Source organism: Chinchilla lanigera, unplaced genomic scaffold, assembly GCF_000276665.1.
Source record: "Chinchilla lanigera isolate Chin_1 unplaced genomic scaffold, ChiLan1.0 scaffold00004, whole genome shotgun sequence".
NCBI lineage: Eukaryota > Metazoa > Chordata > Mammalia > Rodentia > Chinchillidae > Chinchilla > Chinchilla lanigera.
Genome location: NW_004955405.1, coordinates 34,670,401 through 34,687,608, shown reverse-complemented (window position 1 = coordinate 34,687,608; position 17,208 = coordinate 34,670,401). Strand labels below are relative to the sequence as shown.

Here is a 17,208-nt window from a genome sequence, read left to right as displayed (position 1 = left end):
TAAGGTTCTAAATATATATTCAACCATTATTTTACTAGACTCTTAACCCAATCATTTACAGATGTTAATATGTTCTTTTATTCTAATGACAATATACAAGCAGTGAAATGCACAATAAGAAAAAGAAATATACATAGCCAAAGGAAATAATTAAATCCATCATTTGCAAATGTGTCCCTAGAAATCCAAGAGAAATGAAGGAGAAAACCCAGAAAGAAATTCGATAAGGCCCCTAGACATAACATATACACACCCAAACCCAACAGCTTTCTGACAGTCTAAATAATCAAGTTGAAAACATTTTCCCTAAAAAAAAAAAAAATCCACCAAAAAAATGTTTTGAGGGAGTTTTTTTCCTCTAAGGGTTTCTGAAAAATGAAACACTGCCTCATAACTGGTAAAGGAGCCCTTTCAGGCAAAGATAAGAACCTGAAGTGAAATGAATGCTGTCACAGTAGCCCTGCCACGCCAGCTACCAGGGCATTTCTGTGAGCGGGCGAGTGCAGGTCAGTTCCTTCGCCCCCAAGCAGGAGAGGCTTACTTTTCCTGGACAGCCTTTCTGACTGGACCCCATTCCTATAAATCCTACACTGTCCTGTTCATCTGGGTTACACATCTATTCTTTGAGCTTTAAATCTGCCTTGTTAAACAGAACAAAGCAAAAAGGAGAAAGAAAACCCTCCTCATTTAAACTGGTTACCAAAGCAGCCATCCCAACGCCCAAATTTTTCCAGTATCTGTGCAACTGCTGTGGCACCAGCAAGCTGACTAAAGGCTTCTCCATGATTTCTCATCTTTCAGCGTGCAATGCTTTCCATACCGTACAATATTCCCACTGACAGGCAGAAAACACGGTGTGTTCCAGAAAGATTGTTTTCCAAATAAAACTGGCACCACTCGTATGTGTATCTTAAGCACCATGGGGGATAAAAACTGGCCTACCGTGCAGATTCGGCCCCACCGAGGAGCCTTCAACCCCAGCCGGGCGCTGGAGACGGCGTCTGCCCCGTTTCACTGCCGAGTGAAGTCCAGAGGAGCAGGGCAGACTGCGCTGTAAGTGCTGACTACCGGCTGGAGCGCTAAGAGAGCCTTTCTGTACGCAGTGAAAACTGCAATTCATTTGCAACTCAGACAATGATTTACAAAATTACTTTCTTCAAATTCGGCCACTAAAAACAACTTTTGATCTGAGTCCAAAAATGAGGATGAATCATTCTCAGCCTAACAGCAGAGAACCAACTACAAATAAGTAGGGCATTTGCCCCCTCGGGTATGTGGGGAATGCTCGGTCTAACCCTAAAATGGATCCTTCCTGCAGAGGAGGGCAGCTGTGACACAATGTGCACAAGAAACACAACGGACATCCCACCCCACCCCACCCCCGGGGTCCCCAGGGCCTCCGCTTCCCCACGGGGTCACAGTGCCGGCCCCTGCGGCAGGAGGAGCAGCGCTCTGGGGTCAGTGACACCCTACCCTGACTTCTCCGTTGTCGTCTCCAGTCGCCAGCAGCGAGCCGTCCTCAGAGAAGGCAGAGCAGCGCACGCAGCCCTTGTGGCCCTTCAGTTCATGAAGAGGGGAAGGGAGCTCAAAACTCCAAATCTGGAAGGCAACGGAGATGCTTTAGGAAAGGCGGCTCTACTCCACTCCACAGAAGCGTCCGCAAACTCTGCCTGGAGTTCTGCTCAGCCGCCACCATGGGAAGTCCTCACGCCTGGGCCTGCGCACTCCCACCGGCTGCCCGAGATCCAGGGCGCAGCCTGGTTTATTTTTCTGAGTTTCCCTCTAATTACTCGAGTTAAACCCAACCCAAAGGCCAACGTCACAGCTTCTATTCAGACTTGAGACGGCAGCACATGCAGTCAGGTAACATCTGCACGGTGAGGCCAATGTGTGCCCAGGCCCTGGCTCCACTCTCTACCAGTTCCTGTGACCTAGGAAAACATGTCCACCTAAGGTCTCCGGCTCCAATTTCTGCACCTCTGCAACTCAGACAATGGCACCCCGGTGTGAAGAGGGAACAAGAGCACAGGGCCTCCGCATGGCGAGAGCTGTTGGAGGTCGGCCACTACGCGGTCCTGAAGCACGAGACGTCCTGTTGGCGCTCGTACTACATAACCAGTGCTGAAGCGTTACCCACGAACACGCAAACCTACTGCCTGCCTTACCTTTGCAGTCTTATCGGCAGAGGTAGATGAAAACTTGGTAGCATCAGAAGAAATAGCACAAGAAAGCACCGTGCCCTGGTGACAGACAAAATCTTTTTCTATTTTTCCAGTAATAATGTTCCATACCTAAAAACAAAAACAAAAAAACTAACGTAGAATTTGACACAAAAACATGTGTATTGAGAAGCACAATTACCCACAAGACAAATCTATGAAACAAGAGTTCAGCACACTGGCAGCTCTGACCTCTTTAAGTATCTTTTCATAAAAATGCTGGAAGATACAGGCACCACGGTGCACAGAAGCAGACATAAGAAAAACTTTAATGTTAATTACTTAACACATAATGCTTTTGGGTCTCATAATATAATCATTGAAATATCAGGATTTTTTTTAATCCTGAGATCTAAATTACCTTCACTGTTCCATCAAATGACCAAGAAAGCAATCTTGAATTTTCTAGGAGCCTAAAGTCTGTCACTGTTTCCTGATGGGCTCGGAGAAGGACACATTCCTCTGACTGCCAATTCCATACCTGAACATGAAAGACAGAAGTCTGTTAGCACCTCTAATAACATCCCTGGAGCGGGTCAGAAGGTGTGTACTCTATATTGTATCCGTATAGCATTTGAACAGAAAAGAGTAACAAGGAATATGGTGCCCATATTCTATGAGAAAATCTGGGGTTAATTAACTTGAGTAGGGACAAAATAAAATGCTTTTCCTCCTAAATAAAATTTGTTTTCATCAGTTGCTTGGAGAATAGTTAATTATACCAGAAGACAGAAAAAAGCCACAATATGCCAGTTAGCTCACCATCTGATTAAATTTTCCAGAGAAAATTATCCCTATTTCTAAACCTACAAGCTGGGCAAGACTCTGGGTTCCAGTGCCCCTAAAGCTGGCCCTATGGCCCAGGAAGCTCAGCTGACCAAAGAAGACCATAGAATTTCCAAGCTTCAGAGGTTTTAGCTATCCCTAAGGCAGGGGCAGCAAACCTATGGCCACACAGAAAGCTCTAAACGGTTTGCCATCACTGTCCAGAGGCAATCCTTCAACCGACAGAGGAGGAATAGGGCATTATTTTTCACAGGGTACTTCAAGAGTAAGTCCTCAGGTGCAAAGAAACAAACAGGAATTGAAACAACAGTCCCAGTCACCCAATGGAGACCACTATGAAGCAGCTCTGGGCAGGATTTAATATTAACCAATTGGCTTTCTGGGTTTACTTGTGAGTTGTCGGAAGCTTGGGTTCCTTGTCCGGAGATGGGCAGCTGACTCATAGTAAGTGAACTTCTATGAGTCACTGGTCCCCACTGAGGCCTGTATTGGCCTGTGAAGTTGGGGTGCCTCAAAGGAAAAGACAAGCTCATAGCTGAGGACTTCTGGCTCCAATCTCAATTAACCAGAAGGAGACTGCAGCGGCAGACATCTCACTCCTGTGGTGAAGACCTTCCTGGAGATAACACAGTTCTCCCGAATTAACATAAAGTATTACTTGGAGAAGCGCTCAAAGTCCTGCCCAGATTCCTGCATTTTCTTCAGTATTCCCCCTCCTTTCTTTGAAACCTAATGAAGATGGGCTACTCAGGGAAGTCTTGGTATTACCCCAGAGAAACTTAAATTCTGTGAAAGGGTTGAACCCTCCTGGAGCCCTAAAATCCTTTTAATTGTCTCATTTATTTAATCCTTCACCATCCACTTGTTTGGGAGACTGCAGGCCTGCTCCGCCCACAATAACGAAGGGTTGTTAACCTAATAGTCACTTGCACAAAATAGACACCCAGCACATCTGAGGGACATCAGTGAACATCCATGTGCAGACATCCTTTCCGGCTAAATCAAAGCAACTGTATTTATAGCCCTGTTAATTCTTGACTTCAAATTAATTTATACAACAAATGTTTGGTTAGCACTTATATGTGAGTCAAATGTAAATCAAACAAGGATCTACCATTAAGAAAACTAAGAATCTAGAAAAATAAAATGAAACATTCAAAAGAGAATCCTACATGGAAGCTACTAATGATAAGAGACATAAATTCTGTGGAACTCAAGCAATTTCTTAGAGATCTGGTGGAAACCTGTGTTAAAGGGAGGCTAAAGGAAAAGACTGCAGTATGATTCACAAACTGAGAAGGGCTACTTCCCCAGCCTGCGACAGGGTTGGGCTCAAATTTGCAATCCTCTTGCCTGAACCTCCCAGAGGGCTAGGCTTACAGCAAGGTACCACCGCGTCCAGCTTGAGAGAGGCTTTCAAACAAGGAATGAAGGCTGGCAGCCCCTAAGTCCAGAAGGACGACTGTGTGAGACAGCATAGGGACCTCCTCATGGATCAACACAGCCACAGCACAGCACAAGCAGCAGGAACAAAGGGAGAAGGCTGGGAAGGTAAAGAAACAGCCCAGAGGGCCACCGAGGGAGCGTGCGATCTGGCAGACTCGAAAGGAAGGAAAAGACAAGGAGAACTCGGGCCCCAGCACAAGCATGCATACTAACACCCAGTCTAGTTTCTGACTGGCAAAGGTTAAACAGAAAAAATGTCTTAAAGCCTTCTCCCATCAGGCCTAAGTAAAACTGTTATTCCCCTTCTTTACTCCTTCCTCTACCACATTTAGCAGCCACCCTCCCCCTGAGCCCTGGCTTCCAGGTCTCTCCGAGCTTCCAGCTCAGGCGCTTGCTGCAAAGCAGGGTTAAGGAGCAGGGTACTGTGTGTGTACACAGAGGGACTCTAGCCGAAAAGCTGGAAATGAGAGTATGTTTTAACAAGAATGACTACAAACCAGTATTTTATAAACCCAGTGAGACACTGTGGGGGTGGGGGGCAGGCTTTCCAGCTCCTCAAATCACACGAGAGAGGAGGGGTTCCTGGTGACTAAGCACAGAACACCATGGACCGTGTCCTCGAGGGTTCCTGGCTCCCTCCTTCCCCTTTCTAAAGGGTCAGCAGCTACTCCTAAGACACTTCCTGGTGACCAACACTCCGAGCCTCAGTCCTCATCCATGGCCTGAGGCCCTTCCTGCTGCCTCCCCACCAAGCAGCCAGAGCACCTTCCGGCACGGCTGCAACACAGAATCCGGCAAAGCTGAGGGTAGATTAAGAACAGCCTTGCAGCTTCTGTTGCAGAAGCTTCCTGACAAGGCAATGATGACGTGGACACTTTCATGTTGAACTCAAATATGCTGTGCTAACTGAATCACTCTGACAGAACAGCTGAACTTCCACCATTAGTCAATTCTATAGTCAGGTTTGCAGAAGTCTACCATTAGCTAAAATTCTGTAAGTACATACACAGAATTTTTCCTTTTGCAGTATTAGTGATGGAACCCAGGAGCACTCCACCACTGAGCTATAGCCCTTCTGTCTTTATTTTCTTTGAGTCAGGGCTTTGCTCAGTTGCCCAGGCTGGTCTTGAACTTGGAATCATTCTGCCTCAGCCTCCTAAGTAACTGGGATTATAGGTATGCGCCACCACACCCAGCTAAGAACCAATACAATCTTATATTACAAGAATTCAATTACAGTGCATAGAAATTGAGTCCAATTCACCAGGTGAGTTTATTCTCCACATTTTAACAGTAACTTCAGATTGACAGAGACTTACTCTACCCCTATTACAATCCAGGTACTGAGGTACAAAATGATCAAGACAAACCTCCATTATTTAGTCATTTACTAAATCATTAAAACAACTAAATAAGGAACCAGCTATTTCTTGAAAATACCTACCAAGAGTTTTGTTACATGAATGTATATTCATTAAAAGACTGTAAATATAAAAAGTATTTTAAACAGAACAGAAAAAGAAGATGAAACACAACTTGTATTTCTAAGTATAATCTAACTCCTTTTTAAAAACATTTCTAGAAAGTTATTTCTCCCTCTGGCTGAGACTACCTGAAATCTTTAAGCAGGTCATAAACCCTTATGAACTTCTGATAAGAAAGACTGCAGAGCACCAAAGTCTCAACAGAGGCCATCAGCTACAGCTGGACTTTATTCATTTCAAAGACATCTGGAGAGGAAGAAATGTGACTACGCTGAGACTCACAGCTAATAAAGGAGCGTCCTGTGAGCCTACAGTAAAAACGAGCCTGTACTGAAGGCAGATTTCTCTCTAATCCTACACCTTCACAGAGCTCACAAAGCTGTAACATAAAAGGATCACCTTTTCCAACACAGTCTTGAATACTTCGGTTAAATATTGCCACCATAAGAAATTTATACACAAAATAATGCAGTAACCGCCACAGAACACAGACATTCGTCTCCTTCCTTCCTAAAGCCCTACTCACATGGCCAGGCCAAGAGGATGGGAGAGGGGGTAACAAAGTACTAAAGGCTGGAGAGCAGGAGGGTAACCAACTGCAGATCCAAGGAAACAAACGGTAAAAGCATCAGAGAAAACCGAAAGCAACAACACTGACACCAGTGTTGTTGAACTCCCGAAACGCCACAAACTGGAGGCAGTAGGGATAGCCAAAGGCGGGGTGAGAGTGGGGCCAAGAACAGAAGTATACGGATTCGGGGAAGACAGCAAAGGAGCAGCCATGCTTTTAGGTCTCCCTGAAGCCTTCCATCAGAAACAGACAAAGCTACTAAGTCAACAAAAAACATACAGACAGCATCTGTGCAAAACCATTAACGAGAGCCTGGTCAGTGCGTCTCCTCACAAACCCCAAACACAGTCAGAGGGGAGCTGCGGCAACAGCATCTACCTGGAAGACTCAGAGGATCCCAAAGCAGCCGGGCGGCAGCGACTAGGAAATGCGCGGCAGAAGCGGAGTGCAGAGCAGGCCCGGTGCGCACGCAGCCCCTGCCTGCCGTGACTCGGAATCCGAGAGGACAGCCCTCACAGAGGGGCCTCTGGCACAGTCCAACTGAGCAGCACGAGGCCGGCAGCGGCAAAAGACTGACGAGCCCCAGTAAAGGTGAGGGGAAGGAAGGAGTACAAGGTTGCCTAGGAACCATGATGTATTTTCAATACTTCATGAGAACAAGAAAAGTTGCCGAAGAGCTGAAGCTAGAAATGCTGGGCTTCCCACTCAGCCAAAGAGTTCAGGAAATTCTTGTTTTTTTGAACTGTTAAAAAAAAATCACTGCTGAATCCCCAAGTTACTATGAAAAAAAAAAAAAGCATTAATTGCACAATAACGCTCCCACAGAAAAGAAAAGAAAATTAAAATCTTGGGTTATAGGAGGTTCTCATGAAGTACTGAAAACACGTCACTGTTCCTAGGCGACCCTGTACTTCTTCCTTCCCCTCCTTCTTATTGGGGCTCGTCTGTCTTTTGCCGCTACCGGCCTCGTCCTGCTCAGCTGGACTGTGCCAGAGGCCCCTCTGTGGAATAAGAGGTGCTGCAGAAAGGGCCTGCACAACTGAGGGTAGAACCAGTTGTGAGAACAGGGAACGGGTGAATGCGGAGACCTAGTTCTCTTGCCACCCCCACCCGCCGCGTCCTGAGGCAGGTTTACCTGCCAGGACGAGGCCAGAAGAGCCCTTGCCAGGAATCTAAGGACAAACCTTGCAGAGAGTATCTCAGTCAGCACACAGAGCTTCCAGTCAGCCTGTGTACACCCATCTCTGGGAGCCAAGGAGCGCTCCATGGCTGGGGAGGGCTTTAAAACAAGAGGCAAAATGACCAAAAACGAAAAACAGCATGGCTAGGGACGGGGGGTGAGGGGTGAATTATACATATCTGTGTATAAGTTACATGTAGATATTATGTAATCTATATTTGTGCTTTGTGTAAACTGCACATATTTGTATATTTTTTCTATATATATTTTGTATGTCTATGTATAAGAGGATATGTGTCTCCTAGGGATAAGAAAAGATATTCTATCTATAAAACAAAAATATAATGTTCTTCAAAAGGAATAAACAGGGCTGGGGATATAGCTCAGCTGCAAAAGTGCTTGCCTGGCAAGTGCAAGGTCCTGAGTTCGATTCAGGGTACCAAAAAAAAAAAAAAAAAAGGAATAAACAATAGTAATGGTCTTATGGGCATTAAAAATGTAATGGTGTAAATGAAAAACTCAACAAAAGGTTGGAGGGTACAACTGAGAGAAGTTCCTAGGAAATAGAGCACAACAGAAAAACTGAAACATAGAGAAAGAAAGCTAGATGATCAGTCCAAGAACGGACATCTCTGAATAAGAGGTGCTACAGAAAGAGACAGCAGATTGAACCAAAAATAACTCAAAGAAATAATTAAATTTTCCCAAACTGAAAACTCTAGGTTTCCAATTAAAAAGAGATACAAAGTATACAAAATGATAGATGAAAACAACCAAGGCACAAGATCAGGAAGTTTCAAAATTCTGGAGACAAAGAGAAGATCTTAAAAGCTTCCAGAGAAAAAGATTAATTAGAAAGCAGAATAGAGCCAGGCCCACTGGTGAAAGCCAGTAATCCCAGCACTCAGGAGGCTGAGGTAGGAGGATGGCAGCAAGTTCAAGGACAGCCTGAACTACATAGTGAGACCTTGTCTCAAAAAAAAAAAAACAAAGCAGAATGGATTCAGACTTGGAACTTGGATGAAAATGAAGCACGATTTCAAAGTTTCATAGTGAAATAATTCCCTTTAAATTTTTTTTTGATTAGTACATGTTTGCAGGACATAATAATTATGGCCATTATGAGGAGTTGGTACATGTACATAACACATCTTAATTCTGAGGGTAAAATAATTTCCAATTAAACTTAGCCAAAGGATGAATTTTTCTAAACTGCACAAAGCAGAAGATGTGTTCATAGTACCTTAGCACACAAAATGGACTTAGCTGTAGCAGTGCTATTAAGGGTCAAAACAACTGTGTTAGGGTGGTAGGGATGGAAAGTGGCACAGATGCATGTGTGCACAAATGTGTTGTAGTCGTGAGAGGTTGAGGAAAGAAGCTAAACCCTCATCTCACTACAGGGAAGTCAGCCGGTAACAGGGAAAGTCAGGAACAACACTGTAAACGTGTCACCTGGGGCAGAAGGGGAGTACTTGGTGCTTCTGAGGAATGACAAAGGCGGTGGAGGCCAATGTGCCCTAATCCGCCCTGCAGTGCTGTTCGGGTTTTGAAAGCGTGTGCAGTGCAACTTCAGTAAAAGCAGGGAAAGTTAAAAGGAATGCACAGTGAGCTTAAGGCCTCCACAGTCATAGTCCTTCGCCATGGCAAACTGTTCTTTATAGAATTCATCCCTGCAATAAATATTATTCTCAAAAGGATGAAATTATTTTAATTGGATTATACTAATGTAAAGAAAAAAGAAGCAGCACATAAATGTGCTTAATGTGGCAAAAATGTGTATCTATTAGTAAACACTGTACCAAGACAGGCAGGAGAATTCAAATGAATACTTGATTTTCAAAACAACCTTGGTAGAGGGCTTTAAGTCAAACTCCCTGCCACTCCCAAAAATATAAAACAAAGGATTTTCATCTAGGCCCATGAGCATAATCTGAATCGAGAACCAAAGTAGTATGTTTAAAATGCACAACAGACTTTAGGGGCAGTGCATGTGCTCCTTTGCTGGAGCAGCGTTCTCCTGTTATTTTCTGTTCATTTGCTCTCTCACCTGAATTGCAGAATCATCAGAACTGGAAATAAGAGTTTTGCCATCAGCTGAGAACTGGATGTGTCGTACGGCCTTCTTGTGCCCAATCCTGGACTGGAAGACTTTGTTGTTGAGAAGTTCTAAAATCTTCCAAACACAAAAACACAAGAAATTAATTCAAAGAGATTAAGCAAACCAGGCACTGCACCACAAAGATATTAAACTGAACTTAAGACTAAAGAAAGGTACAGCATTTCCATCTCACAATGCTTTCCGTTTAACTAAAAACACACAAATGAGCCGAGTATAGTGGGACATGCCTATAGTCCCAGGACTCAGGAGGCTGAGGCAGGAGGACTGCTGCAAGTTTGAGGCCAGCCAGGGCTACAAAGTGAGTTCAGGGCCAGCATGAACAGCCAAGTGAGACCCTGTCTCAAAAAGACAAAACAAAAACAAAAACAACGAAGCCCACACAAATGAAACACACACACACACACACACACACACACACACACACACACACAAATCAAGCACTTGCTAAAATGCCCAGATGGCAGGAGGGACCAGTAATCCTCTGATTACACAACTACCCAATTCATCAAACAAGTGGCAGTCTGGGCTCAGTCTCCAAAAGAAAATGGTATTTAAAATGATGAGAAAGAAGACAGGAAAAGTCCTGGCTGGAGCAAAGCAAGCTCTTCATAAAACACCATGGATGACGAGGGAGACAGGCAGAGAAAAGAAGCTCTGACAAGGCCGTGGGACGGCGAATCGCAGCGCTTCAGGCATCATGAGACTACACGCCACGGGCAGAAATTTAGACACTGAGAAACATGATGATGCAACAAAGTGCCTACAAATGAACTTACACCCGCCCAAAGTAAATATGGTTTCTCTGCTCAAATTAAAATGTACTCAAAAGAAGCCTAAGAAGCTGCTGTAATGCAAAGAACATGCCAGAAATGCAAACCTGACCAACGTGTCGGAGAAGAGGCTCCTCAGACAGTACAGGGAACTGAAAGCAGAGGGAATGAAGCCTCCCTGTGTGAGAAAGACACAACCTCACAGGACCTACAGGGAAGGCAGGACAGACCACACAGCCTCAGGACCTGGGTTTGAATACTGGCTCTGCCACTGATGAAAGCTGTGAAAATTAACAGCTTGGACAGCTGCAAACAAGAACAGTAATATCTAACATCCAGAATGTTACAAGAACTCAATGTGAACATCCGGCACAGTGAACGCTAAAAACACTAACTGCTATTACAATCTGATGATACTAGGTTGAGCCATATGAAACTGCCATTTTACAGGTTTCAAATACATTAAAAAATAGGCAGGTATTGGCAATACACGATTCACTTCTCATTTATATTATCTGATGACTCTGAGGAAATCAAGGATGTGGATAAAGCATGTGTGTTTTATATTATATTTTTAAACTTCCTGGAAGACTTGTCTCAAGATACTTGGGTGGTTAAAAAAATGTGGTGCTGGCTTGGCAGCAAGATAAACAGGAAAAGGGAAGTGAGGACCCTGTCAGAATCAGTAATGCACAACAACCTGAAAGATGAGACACCGTGCCTTACGAGCCGGCAGCCATAACACACTTTCTCAGAATAGTTCCCCTCATAACAATTAATAGTTTTCAGAATAAAGAAGAAAACCAGAGCCTTAACTCTGAATCCATGCCACAGAGGCTATGGGAAATACGTAACAGCCCTGACGTCACTTCCGTCTTCATTCTGAGTATAAGCATGCCGTTTCCTGTTTGTGGGGCAATATGGACTAGAGAGCTCCTTAGGCAAAATAAGTCCAAGGTGAAAGAAATGTGGCTGGTGCCAGAATTCATAAATGAAGAAATAATTCCCAAAGACGAGTGAGAAAAAGCTGATATTCTTTAAAAATTATTATATAGCTACAGAAAACGGCAACTTGTGACAAATTTTATTTATGATAAAGACAGTATTTTCATCTAAAATGATTTTTACTATACCATCTTTTTTGTCTTTCCACCCAACCCTATTTCTACGTATTTGGTCTCATTAGGGAAGTTAAAGATTTCAGGTGGTGAGCAAGGAGACTCCTAACACCAAACAGGCAAGCAAAGGTGGCTGCGCCCTGGTACCTCCAAAGCCGCATCACCACCCAAGCGGGAAGGGCTTACACCCCACACAGCTGAGCTTCCAAGGAGAAGAGGGAAAATACGCTTTTGGTACAGCTTTATAAATCTCCGGCAGTGTTTGATACAGAATACTGATGTAGAATAGCCAAAAAACTATGGCAGAGAATAAGGAAGACAAAAAGCCTACGAAACAGTAGTGAAGGCAATCTGAAAAATATACAACAAACTGGAGAAGATTTTTAGTCTAGTGGAACAATGACTAATAGAGTGCAGAGGTATCTGTTTAGTACGTAAGTGTCCAATGGTAAGTATTTAACTAATTTTAAATAAATAGCCCTACTGAACAGCTCTGAAGACTAGAATTGAATACCTCAACGGCTCCATCTTCACCTCCAAATGCAATGTGCTGAAGATGTGGATTTAAGCAACAGCAACTAACTTGAGCTTCAGTCAGGTAATCAGTCTGACCTGTTTTTCCATTAATGAGCTAATGAAAAATAAGGAACAATTAGTTGTCAGGTTGTACGAGCAGTTTTTGCTCTGAAGAATAGCGGCTTCAATTTAGAAATAAAACACAGAAGATAACCAACAAGAGCTCCCACAGGAACAACAAAGCCCTATCCTTGTCTCAGCAGCTGCATTTAGCACTTTATGCTTTCATTTCATTTCACTTCTGTGGCTCCAATACATTTCCATAAAATAAAACAAGCTTTAAAAGGTTTAGAAGCAGCTGCTTCTCCCACCACCAGAGACACATCTGTCTGACTTGTGAGCTCCCAGCGAGCGCCACACCGTTTCCCATTTCCTCACAAAGCCCACCTTTGATAGGGTTACATTTGTCAAAATCCACTCTTCTGGTAATTTCAAAAGGGTTGGTGAAGAAGGACTGAGACAGACATTGTATAAAAAGACAAATGTAAATTAAAATATGTTATAGTCTCCACATCATTCACAAAACAAGGTAAGTTAAGATCCTCTCCCTTTCAGGGGGAGGGAGCCATAAGCGTAACTTGAGTGGCTGGAATTATAATGCTTAGATTACTCAATTTTACAACCTGAACCAATGCTAATTATTGTCTTTGGAAATCCCACAAAAAAGGTGCCTTAGCTCTCAACTAAAACATGTAACCTTGGAAAGTACGTTTCAAGCCTAAATCAATTGTCAGATATCCCTCTCTGACTTAGCATCATAATCTAAAATTCTGGAATTATTTTTCAGCACAAAATAAGCAGTCAAATTCATTTCAGGTACAAAGATTAGAGGGCCAGTGAACCGTAGGTAGCTTTTCTTTACAACATTTTGCCCAGTGTGTCCTAAGAGATACTTTAAATGAAGAATGAACTATGAAAAGCTGAATATCTTCATCTCAAAAAATCAATTTTAAGAGCTCTTTTAACTAGTAACTAATAAATGTTTTATTCACTTAAATGGAATTAGTACCTTAACTCTCCCCCAAACACTGGCATAGCATAAAATTATACTTTCATAGTCAGTTAGCTTCATAAATCCCCCAGTTCCTGACAACTGTTAAAGGTTGCACAAATTTAACAGGAAATACAGGCATGAGGACACTAAACTTGACAAGAAACTACAATGAAAATATCCCAAGCAGGACAACCTGCCTACTAAAATCCAGCTAAGGGGAATTCATGCTCAATTCTATCTAAAGGGGCTGGGGATTTAGCTCAGGGGCAAAGCGCCTGCCTGGCAAGTGCAAGGAATCATGAGTTCAATTCCTGGTACCGGAAGAAAAACAAAACAAATAAACAAAAAAATTCTGTAGCTAAATTCATTGCAGAAATACAGAGCACCAACCAAGATCTTCAGGACTAGAGAGAACTTATATAATACGAAGCAGGCCTTGTTTACAGGCGTCTCACAGCTTGATTCTGACTCCCACAGCAGGTGAAGACAAGTTACCACAGACCAAAACCAATTATTTCCACGACCGTCTCCCGAATTCACATTCTACAGTCTACAACCAGCTCCCAGAGTGCAGAAATGACACAGGCTCTTTAGCCCTCGCCCACAACAGGCTGTCCGAGGAGCCTCAGGCAAGGGGATCGTCTCGCGTTCACGTAATAGGCAAGCGGACCGCCCTCCTTGGCTGGCCCTCCTCTGCTGCCACCGTCACCACCACTTCCCTCACAACTCGCTGTCCCTCGGCTGCTCACGCTGACTGCCGCAAGAACCCCGTGCGGCTCTTCCCTGTGGGCTGGGCACCCCGCAGGCATTCCCTCGGGTCTGATACTCCATTAGCGTCTTCCTGCTGCCACCACTCGCAGGCCCTCTCCGTCAGTGCAAGGCTGACGGCACTGGACTTCCACTCAGAGGCCACCAACCCAGGGACACTACTCTGCCACTGAATGCCAATGCTCCCGAGGGTATCTGCTCTCTCCATTACCACTACCCAGGCTCGGAAGTACCACTCTGCACCAGGCCCCTGGGCCTCCTCGGCCGCCAGTGAAGAAATGCCTTCCTCTCAGGCGCTGGACGCTTCGTTAGGGGCTCAGGGAAGGCAGCCTAGAGTCCACAGCTTGGATCCAGAAGCGATACCCTTCTCTCAGTGACACAACACAGGTTACTGTGACACAACCACGTTTACTGAGGACACGGGCGGATAAATGAATGTACAAACAGGTACTACAGCAGATATGTTATGGCTTGTCGGTGTGTCCCCCCAAAGCCTCATGCAGCCATGGGGCAGGCTTTTAGAGTTGATTGATTGGGGGTGTGAGAGCTGCACCCGCCCTGGGGTGGATAGTTTGCACATGTAAGGGAGAGGAAAAGGGTGCTTGAGGCCATTCCTCCCCCATTCCGCCCTGGTGTGTGCTGGTTGCTTAGCTGTGTGCTGCCGCCCTGAGATGCAGCCTTTGCCATGTGCCACTCTGCCTTATAATCTGCCAAGTACACACTGAAACCTGCACAAAGTGTAAGCGAAATAAACCTTTCCTTCCTTAATTTTGGTCGTCAGGTATTTTATCTCAGCAGCGAGAAAAAAGTAACCAAGACAAGATAGCTCTTTCCGCCTCAGTTCTGGTATTTAAAACTCCTTCCCCACTTACAATGATTTCTGTTTTTTCAAAGGCCCTATTTCCTTCCCCTGAAAAAGTGCTTCCATGAGGGCTTCTCTTCCAAAAGTGCTTCCCGTCCTCCTCACTTACGCCATGGGACCTGTCTAAAACATTCCTATGAACAAAGCTGTCCTAAGGGTGATCCTGAGACTCCACACAAACCAAGGAATGTGACCACAGATACTGGGAGAGGAACATGGGAGGTGAGGAAGCACCTAATTTAATTCTAAATACTGGCATACATAAGCCTCAGCTCAAGACCCATAGATTTTTTTTGACTAATGCCTATTGGTCACCAGTTAGGCACTCTACAATTATGCCTGACTCCCATAAACAAGAAAAACAAAACACTTTTTCCAATTATTTTCTAAAAATACTCACTTGCAGACGTCTTACGTTGTCAGCTGCGAGGACCATCACTTCACTGTCTTGAAACACAACATCTATTTCTTGCTTTAACACAACGGCAGAGTTTTTACACATCTTCTTTGTCTCCCAGACCTGATTAAGAAACAAAGAAACTAATAAAAGTGTATGCTATCAGTCCCACCTCCGAGGTAATATAAGGACAAGTGTCAGCCTCAAGGCAAGATACAAACTATGGGGGCTGGGGATTTAGCTCAGCGGCAAAGCGCCTGCCTGGCAAGCGCAAGGTCGTGAGTTCGGTTCCCGGTACCAGAGAAAAACCAAAAAAAAAAGAAAAAGATACAAACTATGCTTCACAGTTACAATCCGTTAGAAATTTTTCAATTATTGAAATTAGATTATAACCCAACAATGATTATTTATTAACACATTCTTTAGTAAGAAGCAGTTAGTATTAGGAGTTCTGGGCTCTGGAGCCAAAATGCCTTAATATGAATTCAGTTCTTCAGACAGCTGTGCCTTTAGGCAGGTTAACCCGGTGCTAATCAAAGGTAAGGACCACCCACTGGTTCTCACACTGATACCAGTCCACAAGGCAGCAAGTGTGCACCAGAATGTAAATCAACTATCTCACTAAACCTACTGTACCTGTAGGTTTAGCGATACTGTTTTTTAATAAGAGTTTCTTGATGAAGGAAGCAGTGGGTTGACCTATATTCTAGCTTAAGCTCAATGAGCCTGGCACATTACGCAGTACTAACCTTTCTGTGCTTTTCACTCAACCACAAAAAAGGACTATTAGTAAATTAATGCATATCCAGTACTTTGCACAATGTCTGACATGAAGGAAGTATTAGTAAGTTGTAGCTGTATGAATAAAACACTGAATTAGATACTGCAGGGACCAAGCAGAGTTCTACTCTAAAATGTGTGACTAAATCAGGCACGCAGCAGAGCAATGGGGGGGGTGGTGCAGAGTAAATCAAATCTGCCTGTGAAGTCAGAATTTGACAAGCCCCATTACAAAACTGACAGCGAATTTTATGGCCTTAAAGGAGACGACACCCAGTCAATGAGGAAGTCTTGAGGGGCCTGTAGGATGGTTAGGGTTTGACACACACAGATACAATGTATTCTAAGATGCCTGAGCCAAAGTTCATAAACAGAAACTGGGGAGTGTGAGCAACCCCAGGTAGGTTACTGTGGAGACAAACTGAGAATGAGTAGAACAGAGAGAGAGCTTGAGGTAGAGAATCTGCATGGCACTGAAGAGCATCTCTGCTTTGGCAGAAAAGTGAAGTCATGACCAGCTTTTGAGCAAAAATGACGTGACGAAGGCTAAGGATGCAGCTCAGTGGCAGAGCGCATGCTTAGCCAGCGCAGGGCCAGGTCCAACCCCAGCATCCCTCCAGATACCCTCCAGATAAAGGGACGCCTGTACTGTACCTGAGGAGAAAGCCACGCGTAGGAAAGCAAGAAAGAAGATTTGTAGCTGAGACTAATATAAAAGAGGCAACAGGTAACGAGGGTGTGAACCTGGGCAACTGGAACAAAAGGGAAGATAAAATGACAAGAACGATGGAAAGGTAAAATCTATCAGAACTGTCAATACTGACAGTATCTTATATGGGTGTGAGAATTCAGGGCAGAAGGGCAAGCCGAAGACTACGCTCAAGAATCAAATGAAATACATGTAAATTAACCAAAATACAGTTTACGCACTGGACTCCACAGCACATGGTAATTCTCAAGGAGCACGTCTGCATAAATGAAACTGTTACAGTACATCACAGCACCTGTCCAGGGTGAAGATGGATCAAGCAGCTTCCTGTTTTACTTTCTCTAATATTTCCTTACCAGTTCCTTAATTTCTTAAAAACTTTTTAAAAAATCAATAAATGTTTAAATTAAAATCTCAAAAATCTCT

At 44.0% G+C, this 17,208-nt stretch overlaps 1 protein-coding gene across 1 annotated transcript in view; it reads right to left on the bottom strand.

Moving 5' to 3' along the window:
- Apaf1 (apoptotic peptidase activating factor 1) overlaps positions 1-17,208 on the bottom strand; it is a gene marked incomplete in the record, with an annotated part of 73,837 nt that overhangs the window by 6,008 nt on the left and 50,621 nt on the right. The window contains 6 exon segments of the mRNA XM_013518590.1: positions 1,474-1,599; positions 2,166-2,291; positions 2,581-2,700; positions 9,737-9,862; positions 12,211-12,327; positions 15,297-15,416. Coding sequence (XP_013374044.1) covers positions 1,474-1,599; positions 2,166-2,291; positions 2,581-2,700; positions 9,737-9,862; positions 12,211-12,327; positions 15,297-15,416 — 735 coding nt within the window.